The sequence below is a fragment of the Onychostoma macrolepis genome, chromosome 05 (assembly GCF_012432095.1).
Source record: "Onychostoma macrolepis isolate SWU-2019 chromosome 05, ASM1243209v1, whole genome shotgun sequence".
NCBI classification, from domain to species: Eukaryota; Metazoa; Chordata; class Actinopteri; order Cypriniformes; family Cyprinidae; genus Onychostoma; species Onychostoma macrolepis.
Window position 1 is genome coordinate 22,597,427 of NC_081159.1, and position 12,662 is coordinate 22,610,088.

The 12,662-nt window shown below is 37.8% G+C and overlaps 1 protein-coding gene across 14 annotated transcripts in view; it reads left to right on the forward strand.

Annotated features, from left to right (window-relative positions):
- Positions 1-12,662, forward strand: part of arvcfb (ARVCF delta catenin family member b) — a 215,230-nt gene that overhangs the window by 195,263 nt on the left and 7,305 nt on the right. For all 14 annotated transcript variants that reach the window (XM_058775742.1, XM_058775741.1, XM_058775727.1 and 11 more), the window contains 5 exons: positions 6,529-6,656; positions 8,489-8,639; positions 9,382-9,574; positions 10,774-10,885; positions 11,623-11,710. In XM_058775742.1, the coding sequence (XP_058631725.1) occupies positions 6,529-6,656; positions 8,489-8,639; positions 9,382-9,574; positions 10,774-10,885; positions 11,623-11,710 (672 nt within the window). The remainder of the gene's footprint in view (positions 1-6,528; positions 6,657-8,488; positions 8,640-9,381; positions 9,575-10,773; positions 10,886-11,622; positions 11,711-12,662) is intronic.

Consider the following 12,662-nt stretch of genomic DNA (forward strand, 5'->3'; position numbering starts at 1 on the left):
AGAAAGTTTAAGTGTGTGTGTGTGTGTGTGTGTGTGTGTGTAGTCATTCACAGCATCAAAAACTGACAGATGCTGTCCCCAGAATTCAGAACAGATTGTTCAAACAACATGGTTGGTTTTTGTCTTGTACCACTGAAACTCAATATTTATTTCTGTCCTGGGTGAAATGGCTGTCAGACAAGATAGACAATAAAAAATTCTCAGTGGATAAAATTCTGAAAAAAACTGTGTATTTTCATAAAAACACAATCTACATCAGCCGTGTGCATTTAGCCTGTAGGCATCTCTCTTTTACTTCTTGATATCAGTATGTTTAATGCCTCTGTCCTATTTAATCTGTTAGATTTATTCACTTGGTATTCACTGGGCAATTTGTACTTTTGCGTTGCTAACCATTTGAATTAAAAGTGTCATTATCATATAGTGAGATCATAACACCTGTGCTGTGAGATTGCAGCGCACCTCACAACGCAGCTCGTGTTAAGTGCTTTTGCTGTGTGTTCTGCATGCCATCTCTTGCTCCCTTCATTCTCAATGCATCGCACGAGCCGCCCCTTGTGTCTGTGTGAAAGTTAAATGAGCCAGAGCTAAAGGTGAATCCAAAAACTGTTTTAGTGGAAGATGGCTCAAAGATGTAGCCTGTACAACACCAAATTAGGTTTTATTTTCCATAAGAGTTTTTTTCCCCAGGATGCTATGGAACAGCCTTCATGCTTTTAGCTAGACAGAAACAAAAACCTAGAGAGCTGCCTTGCCATCTTCAGCCTATTTTTTACTTCAGCAAGACTTTTTTCTTTTATATGAATATTTTTTTTCACCAAGGATGCCTTAAATTGATCAAAAGTGACAGTAAAGACGTTTACAAAGTTACAAAATATATTTCAAATAAATGCTTTTGATTCTATTCTGAAGGATCATGTGACACTGGAATAATGGCTGCTGAAAATTCAGCTTTGCCATCACAGGAGTAAATTACATTGTAAAATATATTAAAATATAAAACAGTTATTTTAAATTGTAATGATATTTCACAGTATTACTGTTGAGTCAAGTAAATGCAGCCTTGGTGAGCATATAAGACTTACAAAAAGCTTAAAAAAACGTTTGAACACTAGTGTATATAGTAGGCATTTTTGAAAAGTGCACCTCTGATGGCTTAAAATGCTTTCTAGGTAGGCAGCATAGTAGGTTTGGATCAGAGCTAAATGAAGCATTTATATAGTATTTTATAGTCTTTTGTCACCTAGAGATGTTTGTCTCTATTCTTTCTCTCGCTCTCTCTCTCTCTTTCTTAAAAATCTATTAATGAATAGATTTGCTAGTGTGGTTGGACGGTTGGTTGCCTGGGTGATTGAAGCGATGGCTGTTTTGAAGTGCTGGTCTATGATCATCTCCTCCTCTGCCTGCTTCATCTCCTCCTACCTCTTCAATCACACACCTCAACCCTGGGCTATTCAACTAGTAGTATTCTTTAAAAAAAAAGATGCAGGGTTAATTCTGGACTTTATCTGACCTCTAGATCTTTAGTAATTCAATAATGCAATTAAATTCCCTCTCTCTCGCACTGATATCTCAATGCATCTCTTGGAACGAGTTTAGCTAGCCTGACTACGTCAGACTTCATACTCCCGCTCAATTTCAGTTCGCTTCTGTACTCAGTCTGATATAGAAGACCAGCTCCCAGTTTATCTCCGGCTCCACAGCAGCCGTCCAAACAATGAACAGAGGGTGGGCTGAGAGCCGTGACTTAGACACTAAGCGCCTAAATTTAAGTTTAGGTGAGGGAAATCTAAAACGACAGCGGACATGGACACGGGATGCTATTCGCTCTGTTGTGGAGAATATTCCCGGCATTTGCCAACCGAAGCCCGAACAAGAAGAATGTTTGGTTCACATTTTGAATGGAGGTGATGTTGTGGCCCTACTCCCGACAGGTTTTAGGAAAAGTTTAATTTATCAACTGTTACCGATCGTCAGCGAGAAACTGGGGTGGCCAAAGTCCGGCAAGTCGATAATTGTGGATGTGTAGATTTACTTCACATAATCTGCAAAAGTCGTTCACAGCCATCTTCACTCCGGTATTTCGCTCAATGTTTTCGCCACATACCTGTGTTTACAGCGGAAGTTCGAGGCGGCTGAGCCGGCGAATAACATACGTCATAACCAAAAGTTATGTGATTGGCTTACGGGTACACCAATGATTTTAAACTTCAGAAAATCCATTCTTGGCAAGCTTTGTGCCTCAAATAAACATCTCCTTCACCCAGAGACCCATCATGTTTAAGACCCACACAAACCTGGAGGAATAATTCTAGTGATTCTAGTTCAGTACTACAGGCTCAATATTATTCACATAGAAAAGTAATTAAACCGAAAAGTTTTGTCAGTTGAAGGATGGGGTGAAGCGAGTGGATGAATAGAGAGGCAAAATCTCTTGTTAGGAAGGTCGGTTTGAAGTCTGACGTTCCACATAATACGAGCCATTGAGGGTAAGTAGAAATCAAAAAGACCTCCTTGGGTGAGCGGTGACAAGCTGGTCTGAGCAGCCAGGATCTGCTATGGAATGTCACAGTGGGACTTGGCCAGCCAGAGCACAGGGGAGAGAGGGAGATGCCACTTTTAGGAAGAACCAGAGCATTTGAAGAGCCGGCCAGAGGCTCTCAATCTATAAAGAAGCATTTCCAGAGAAAATCAAATATTCGACAGGCTTGTCCATGCTGTTTCAGTGGCCTGTGGAGGGACAAGGGGTGCAGAATGAGAAAGAAAAGAAAGGTGCTTTGTTGGTGCATCCTATTCCCTGCAGACTACCCTACTTCCTGTCTCTGCGGGTAGCCCATACGAGCACGGATGCTGTGATGTTGACTGTAAGCCATTACCACCTTCCTTTTGGTGCTGTCTGTTGGCATTTGAAGTTCCTGCCACTTTGTGGATTCAACTCACAAGGCATCACATAAAGAGTCTGTTCCAAAGGTAGACCGTCATTCAGGCCTGCTTGGAGTTCAATGGACATGGCTCATTTTCCTTCTGGAGACGCTTCAGGGGAGAATCCATTCTTTCTTTCTCATACTTTTTATTGTAAACTGAGAAGCCTTAAATTATATTTCCGGTACATTATAACCGAGACCACCAATTTTGTGTCTCCAGCAACAATAATTTTATTTTATAACTTTTAGGATTTGTAGCTTTTTATTTATTATCAGTTTTCATTCTAATTTTAGTTTTATTATTTTATATGTGCTGTTGCCTTTTTTGTTATCTGTTTGTTTTTATATTTCTATTTAGCTTTAATTTTTAGCTTTCACTGTTTAAGTCACTTTAGCACTTAAAAATTAGGGTCACACTTTATTTCAAGGTTCAATTCTCACTATTAACAAACCGTTTACTATGCCTTTTCCCTTAATAAACTACTAATTTGCTTATTTTTAATTAGTAAGGTAGTTGTTAAGTTTAGGTATTGGGGATGTACAATATGGTCATCCTTTATAAGTACTAATAAACAGCCAATTTGTTATTAATGTTGATAAGTGACTCGTTAATAGTGAGAATTGGTCACTACACTAAAGTGTTATCAAAATGAAATACTAACTGAAATAAGTTTAAGTTTGTAATCTAATATTTATTTTTATTTCAATTATCAAAAGAAAAATTGTATAGTTGTATTTAACAACAACAACGCTGATTTGAGCCAAGTATGTGGTAATTTAGGAGTTTTTGCATAAGAATTTTGTTTAAAGAATGTTTCTCCAGATATTATTTCTAAAAGTTTTAAATGTTTTGAGAATGTTTTCCTTTGATAATCAGAAGTCTACTAATGGTACTGCAGGTTGTTCCTTTGTAACTTTAAAAGAAATGTTCCCTTTTAGCTGGGTCGCATTGTTTGTTTTAGTGTCACTTACTAATTTTAATTGACCTACCAAAAGAGAGTAGCACTACAAAAGCAAGAGCATGTCTCTCTGAATCCTTCTCATGATTCCTCCCCTTTTTCACTTGGAATTGCAAATTACATTCATATAATAAGGCACCAGGGGTGACATGTGGATGTTTCTACAGTGGCTTTGACATTTGTGTGTGTGACCGCTCATTTAGTGTATTTAACAATACAGCACGGTTCTTGCTTTGTTTAAAGAAGTGGCCTTTGGATCCCGGCAGGAATCAGTGATATTTGCAGAGCTGAGATGTTTTGATCTCTCTCTGAAAGATGAACGTTTTGGTAACTAATTCCTAATCACAGCTTAAAATGTGCTGTTTCGTAACTACTGCTCAGGGGCAAATCCGGCCTCCAAGAATTGCACAAGGAGGGGAATGTGGACTTACAGACTCCCGGATATCAAAGTGCTGTCATGAATACGACAGGAATTTTGCAGTAGGGTTTAACACCAACGTCAGTCGTATACAGAGAACAACCTCCATTTGCCGTTTCTCCACAAGACAAAAACTGATTTTATTAGCTGATTTGGTGTGTATTGACTGGTTTAGCAGGCAATCATCTTTCCACAATATAAATCATTTTGTTTTTCGACGTTGACTCAATTTTTGATTATGGTGTGCTATTATTGTCAAAGAAAGAATATAGCTCTGTATCTGAACGACTATGACTTATGACTTTCCACTTAGCTCTGTGTGAAAAAGCATAATACTGAAGTGACCACATGCATTAGGTAATCTGTACATACACCCGCTCTCTAAGGCTGCTCTGATTTCTTTTATCATAGTAACACATTCAAGAAGAATTTTAAAGCAGTGAGGAGGAGAAAGACTTAAAATATCCTTAAATGGTAATTGATGTCATGAATGTGTGGAAACTGCTAAAAATTTTAAAAAGTCGAAGACAGTTCTTTCGCTCAAACCATCAGTCAGACAGAAATAAAAATGTGTAGTGAGCAGCCCACATCCTGAAGGCCACTCTTCCCTCTCTAAATTATAGGTGTTAGGTGCACATTTGGAAAGTGCAGATGGGCCAGGCAGTGGCTGAGCTTTTCTAATGCAGTCACACACCAGCAAACAAGCATTAGTGTGGCAGCTCCTCCATCTTTTTCTGCTCTCCACCACAGTGCAAACTCATTTCAGACATGTTACCGAATTACACCTTGTTGCAGTTTTGCTGCTTTTGTACGAATATCATTGCTCAGGTTCCTTTGAACTTCTCCAGACTCCTCGATCTTGACGTGGCAGTGAAAAAGAAGGCGGCCTGTTGAACCACCACACATCCGTCATGCTCAGTCTTGGCTAAATGCTTGCCCAGGCCAAGTCGTGAAGAGAGTTCAAGTGAACATGATGGATGTGCGGTGGTTGCACTGTAGAAGACTTGAACTAAATGGTTACCCTCATACCCAGACAGGAACTCACAAAACTTGAAACTTTCAGTGCATATTAATTGATTTTAAAGGGATAGTTCACGCCAAAATGAAAATTGTCAACATCATGTCATTCCAAAACTCTATTAATCGGAACAGAAAAGACAGAATTTGACAGAATGACAGAATTTTCATTTTTTAATTTAAATTTCTTAAAAATAGCCCAGATTATTTTCTTTATCGCAATGCAAATGTACAAATTAGTTTGAGATCATTTTAAGATGAATAGAATAGAATAGAACACAATGTATTTTAGAACAAAAATACACATTTTTGTACTTGGTAGAAGTGTCAAATTAGGTCAGTGCGGACATGGACAGGTTGTTTGATGACCTCATCTTCAAAATAAATAGATAATTAAAATGTTGTAATATCTTTTTATATGAATATTTTTGTTTATTTTGTGCAATAAACAAATGTGGTACTGTTTTGAGTCACCACTTGGTGTATAATTTCCTGTAAAATCTGTTCCTGAAGCAAAACCAATTGAGAACCACTGGAATACACAAGAGAACTTTCTCTGTTTGTGTTTGTTAGATCAGTGGATCTTGCAATTCTTAGAGTCTCAGATTATGTATGAAAATGTGGAACACACACACAAAAAGTCACATCCCTGGAGTAGCATACAGTGATTCATATGTCCGCCGGCATCGTTTAGCATTTAGGCAGGAGGAAGCTAATTATTCACTCCCCACTATCACTGCAAATGTCTCCAACCTAACTGGGTATTCTCAAAATGTCTTTGTATTTTGTGTTGAAGGATCTGACCCTGAATCAGCAAGTAGGAGCTTCTTCTTTTGGGTTTCTGACCTCGAGTCATGTTTAATGAAAGACTCCCTGATTGCACTGCCTGAGATTGGGCTGCTGTTGTCAAGAACCCAAGCGTCCATCAGGCTATTGGCTTTTTAAGGCAGTTTGTCTATTGAACTGCTCAATGTATCTGTGAAAGTGGAGTGTCTTTGACTTTCTGTCTCTATTTCTCTGTTGTGATAATCATGCATTTGTCCTACCCTGTTATTTTGTCCACTTTTCATTTCGCCAGGTGCATAACAACACTGAAAGAAGGAGATGCAATCAATTTTTACCGCCCCATAACTAATCTGTACGTGTGTCTACTTTGTTCACCAGTGTTTTATGTGTAATTCTGTTGTCTATCTGTCATATACGTGTGCAGGTTTTGAGTTACTGTATCAGCCGGAGGTGGTCCGACTCTACCTGTCCCTGCTTACAGAAAGCCAGAACTATAACACGCTAGAAGCAGCGGCCGGGGCTCTACAGAACCTCAGCGCTGGACAGTGGACAGTAAGTGTCTTCTCAGAACATTCCTGCACATAAATTTGGAAGCACCAGGAATTGGAAACTGATTCTTATTTAGATCCGTTTTTTTTTTAAAAACAATCCCTGATCAGAATTATATTCATGATTATTTGGTTCCATTTGAGATTCAGAATAGTGTATTCTGTTCTTGGGCTTATGTCAATGGACATCAAAATATAGAAATAAAACATACAGTAATTAGAGGCGTTGTCAAGATGGCATCACTCATCTTATTTTCTGTCAGCTGTCCATGTGAATCTTTTGAGAATTTATAAGCAAATAGTTTATTTATTGTGATTTTAATATGACTTTTTGTGGTATACACTACCAGTTTGGGCCTGTAAGATTTGTGTGTGTGTGTGTTTAAACAAGAAACACATGTTATGCTCACCATGGCTGCAGTAATATTTTGAATTATTTTTTTTAAATAACTGTAAATGTAATTTACACATGATCCTTCAGAAATCATTCTAATATGCTGATTTAGTGCTCAAGAATCTTTTCCTATTTTTGATTTTCACATTTTATATTATTTTTGTGGAAACTTGAAACAATGTGAAAGTCTTCACTTCACTTTTCATCAATTTAATCCATTCTTGCTGAATAAAAGTATTAATTTCTTTCTTTTTTTTCTATTTCTTATCTTACTGGCCCAAATATTTTTCATGGTATTGTACATGAAATGAATGTTTCAAATATATTTTTAAAGAATTTATTTCAATTTATATCTGATTTATTACTGTCCTGCTGAAATCTAAAAACAAAACAAAAAATCTCTGTTGACAACAGTCCTGTAAGGGTAGATTAAGCAATAACAACTGCTCTCCAAGCATTGGCTATTCATTCTCTCAAAATGACTAAAGAATGAGTTCAAAGCTATATATATGAAGTTGAAACTACCAGTTTCATCACTTTAATGGCTGTTTCAAACAAAGACGGCCGCAGAACTCTGATTGGCCTGCAAGAATACATTATGCAAATCCATAAAGCTTACTTTGTAATGTTTTGTTTTTGTCTGCTTGCAGTGCTCCTTGAACACATTCCTAGTCAATACTTAATTACGAGTTTGACACGTCTGTTCCACAGTGTCATGTGGGGCTCTCTTCTCTCTTGAGTCAAGAGGAAATGCCCCTAATAAACACATCTCCCTATACACCTATTGCAAGAGTAAATCCCATTAAACTGCACTGCCTTGACCCTGCTTCTTTCTCCATGTCTTACCTGAAGTGCAGTCATGCATAAGCTCACAGCTTCTCTGTGTGGTTACACCATTTCAGACCTGCCTCATCTCTATGCCTGGTGACGCACGCGTGCTTGTGAATCCAGAGTCCCTAGCACATCACAAACCCCTGCTGTAGGGAGATGGGCATGTCACGTCTGTGGTCTATAAGAGGATTTGAGAGATTTTATTTATTAATTTATTCTTTTTCCAACTTTTTTTGCAAATGTGTTTCTAGGCTCACTATCATCTCCTAGTGGCCATAGTGTGACATTGCAATAACTTAATTACTGTCTCAGGGGCACTGGCTGGGGAATAGAGATGTCTTGTGTCACATAAAGGTTTTGTGATTCATGGGGTTGGAGCGACAAATGCACACAAGTCTAACAGGGACAAATGGCTATTTACTGGATTGCAGTTTCCCAGAATAGAGGAGCTTTTTCTCACGCAAATACTCAGACAGGCATATTGCTATTCTGGAAAATTTCAGAGCTGCATATCTGGCTGAGCATAAGTTGACTTGACTTAATGAAATGAATGCAGTGGAAAAATGTCAGAATCACTGGCTTAGTACAGTCTGTTCCTCTCATTTCTACAGTGGTCGAACTATATCCGGGCGACAGTGCGTAAGGAGAAAGGGCTGCCTATCCTCGTCGAGCTCTTGCGCTCGGACTCTGACAAGGTGGTGCGAGCTGTGGCCATCGCTCTGAGGAATCTGTCTATCGACCGCCGCAACAAAGACCTGATAGGCAAGAGCAGTATTTATGGATCATTAGAACCCATAATGTTAAACACATATTTCCATAATACTTAAGTTTTGCACAAAAATCTGGGGTCAGTAAGATTTTGTGATATTTTTGAAAGGCGGCTTTTATTTTATTTGTATTATTAAACATACAGTAAAATCAGTATTATTAGGAAATATTTTATCAACTTATAATAATTGTTTTCCATTTCAGTACACTTTAAAACAGTACATTGGACATTATACATTTTTTTTTTTTTTTTTACTTGGTGTTCTTTTTTTTTTTTTGGTATTTGATTTTTACACACATTAAATGTTAATAAACTTAAAGGAATAGTTCACCCAAAAATGAAAATTCTGTGATTCTGTTCATCTTCGGATCATCTTTTGCTCTCTTTGCACACACAAATTATTCTTGTAGCTTCATAAAATGAAGATTGAAACGCTGATGTCACATGGACTACTTTAGCAATGTCCTCACTACCTTTCTGGGCCTTGAACATACATTAAAAATACCTTAATTTGTGTTCGGAAGATGAACAAAGGTCTAACGGGTTTGGAATGACATTAGGTTGAGTAATTCAGAATCAGAAAAATCTAAATGTTCATTTTTTGGCGAACTATTCATTTAACATGTAAATTAATTTTGAATATAAATCTATATTTGTGGTTTGGCAGGGTGATTGCAACTTGCTTAACGTTCTTTCAGAGCTGAATCTTTCATTCTTTTATATTATCATCCTCAGGGAGTTACGCCATGAGGGACTTGGTCAGCAACTTGCCCAGTGGACAGCAGCGGCCAGCCAAAAACCTGGAGGAAGACACAGTGGTGGCCATCCTCAACACCATCCATGAAATCATCACTGACAGCTCTGAGAACGCCCGCTCTCTCGTTACTGCTCAAGCAATCGACAAGCTAGTTGCCATCAACAGGACCAGGTAAGAAGGGACCAGAGAACGGACCAAGATTATACTAGTGGCACAATATATGGTCTCCCATTGATCAGAGTTAGCTATATTCACATTGCAAGTTTCTGATTTCTGCTCAAATCAGATGTTTTAAGAAACTAGAATATTAAATCAAAAAAGCTTTAACATTTTAAAGGCCCAAAAATGAAAATTGTGCCATTAATTACTCACCCTCATGTCGTTCCAAACCTGTAAGACCTTTGTTCATTTTCCGAACACAAATTAAGATATTTTTGATGAAATCCGAGAGCTTTCTGACCCTACATAGACAGCAACGCAACTACCACGTTCAAGGCACGGAAAGGTAGTAAGGACATTGTTAAAATAGTCCATGTGACATCAGTGGTTCAACTGTAATTTTATGAAGCTACAAGAATACTTTTTGAGTGCAAAGAAAACAAAAACAAGGACTTCATTTCATCGATTCTTCTCTTGCTTGTCAGTCTTCACCATGCTTTCAGGAGAGTACCACGATGCTATTTTATGGACTGTTTTACTGATGTTCTTGCTACCTTTCTTAAGGCTCGCTTAGTTCTGTTTGTATACCAACAACGTGTTTTTGATCTGTGTAAACATCTTATGTTAGTTTGGGTCCTCCTCAACTCGCAGAGAAAAACAGTAACAGGAGTTGCTACTCTTTGAAGTGTCTTATTTTTATCACCACACATGTCATCGTTAATATATGCGTGTGAAAAACTGAATATTAAATGGTGTAGTGCTGTAGATATCAAAAGCAGCAGAGACCTCCGGAGAGTAAGCCATATTTTAAACAAACCTCCTCCATCCTTTCCACATGTGACCTCGTTTAAATCTTCACATCATTTATACAGTTTTAGCATGGTTTTACCCAAAACTAAATATTGATTGTGAGAGATTAACTTTTTAAAGAGTACATGCTAGACTGGAGAGTGGCTACACAACCTCTCTCTATCCCTCTCTGACTCTGGAGATGCGGCTTTGAAGTTGTAGGCTCCTGGTAATTAAGTGAGGATCACAGGAAAAGCTAATGAAGTGAAAAGAGAGAAATCTGTGGCCACAGGGGTTGGAGATTGGAGCCATAGTGACTCTGCGATGCTGGGAGGGGAATAGATGACTTTGAATTTAAGAGTTATTCCACTGGGCTCTAGATTCCTCATAACTCTCTTTCCCTCCATGTTTATGTATTGCAGCCAGTCAGCAAGGGAGACCAAAGCTGCTTCCCATGTACTACAGACGGTTTGGAGCTACAAGGAGCTGAGAAACGCCCTGACCAAGGATGGCTGGAATAAAACACACTTCCAGGTAGAGCCAAGCATAAACACACACGAACACTCTGATTTATCAGTTATACCAAATTGTAAAGTGGAGAAGGGTTAATCTTGTAAAGAAATGTCCGGGTCACACTTCACTTCAAAATGTAAAGAAATTAATAAGAAAATATTTGCATAACGAGTGTTATTTTCGTGAAAATCTAGCAGAATTATCCACCCAAAGCTCTTATTTAAAAAAAAATATCTTTCTCATTAATGTAATACATTCCTGTCTGGACACAATGATTTTGTTTGCATTTTAAAATATAAAACAAATATGATATAAAATTATATTACAGGTCATCAAAATAATTATTAAAAATATATTCAAGGAAACAAATACTGCCCTGATGTATACTTCATATTTGCTGTATTTTAAAAATGTACATTAATTCTATTATGAAAATGTTTCACATATTTTTCACTTCACAGTATTTTTTGTTTTGTTTTTGTTGTTGAATGAGATCAAATGTTTTTAAGTTTATTTATTGTACCTAGTTGCCAGTCAAATTATTTCAGAATGCAAAAAAAATCATAATGGTTGAAACAATAGATCTCATTTCCTTGATGCACAATACAGTTTTCCTAAGAGATTGAAATATTATTCCAATTCATTTCTTGACGGTTTCTGTGAGATTCACTCAGAAAGTTCTGTTGTAACTGTTTTTTTGTGAAGGTTTGTCATTCTGGCCTGTGTTTCTGAAACATTCCCTTCTTGATCCTTCTCAGCCGATAGCAGCTGGAACTCCCAAAGGATCCAAGAGCTGCAAGCCTGGCTACGACGATACTACACTCCCCTTGATGGAGAAGAACCAAGGTTAGCGTAAGACCCCAAACAGAGACTTTACACACCCTGATAGCAGCAAATCTGGGTGCTCAGGGGAGTTCCGGAGGTTCAGGTGCACCTGAGCGAGCATATCTTGTGAACTCTACTACTTTCTGTGTTTTAACACGTGGCACAATGCTTGATCTCTCACCCCTGCTGCTCAGCTGGTGTGTGCGGCTGCCGCATCTCTTGTGCTTTAATCGGTCATTTGAGCGGTTCATATGATACAGAATGATTTATGAGGATCAGACAGCAGATTAATGGGCCTCGGTGTAGGAGCTCATTATTCATTCACTCTCAAGTAAAATGATGGTAAATTACTGCAGTGCTGCAATAAAAAGCACCATCCGTCCACCCAGGGCACATCTCATTGAGAGAGGAGTTAGCATGACAGCTTTGGCTTTTTTTTCTGGTTTTATTACTGCTGTTAGCATGGATGCTCATGACAGTGATACATTTGATCACTTCCATCAGTCCCATGCCATTCCCTGCTTGCCTTACTGTGGAGAATAGAGCACAAGAGTGACCGCCCACCTTTTCAGAAGCATTTTTCTCACTCATTTTCTCTATAGCTGCATTAAAAATCTATAAAAAGGTCTTGAACCAAATTAACCACTATAAACTACTCATCCGTGAACGATTGTGAAGGATTTTACTGAATCAGCACAACAATAAAATCATTGTATTATGTTCTAAGTGTATTCTTAAATATTCAAATACGTATGCATTACCATTCAAAAATTAATGGACGGTAATATTTTTGAAATACTCTCTATGCTTATCTAGACTGCATTTATTTAATCTGAAATACAGTAAAAGTCAATATTACATGTAAATATAGTAAAAAAAAAAAAAGAATATTATTACAATGTAAAATAGCTGTTTTCTGATTTAATATATTTTAAAAAGCTGAATTTGCAGTAGCCATTCCTCCAGTCTTCAG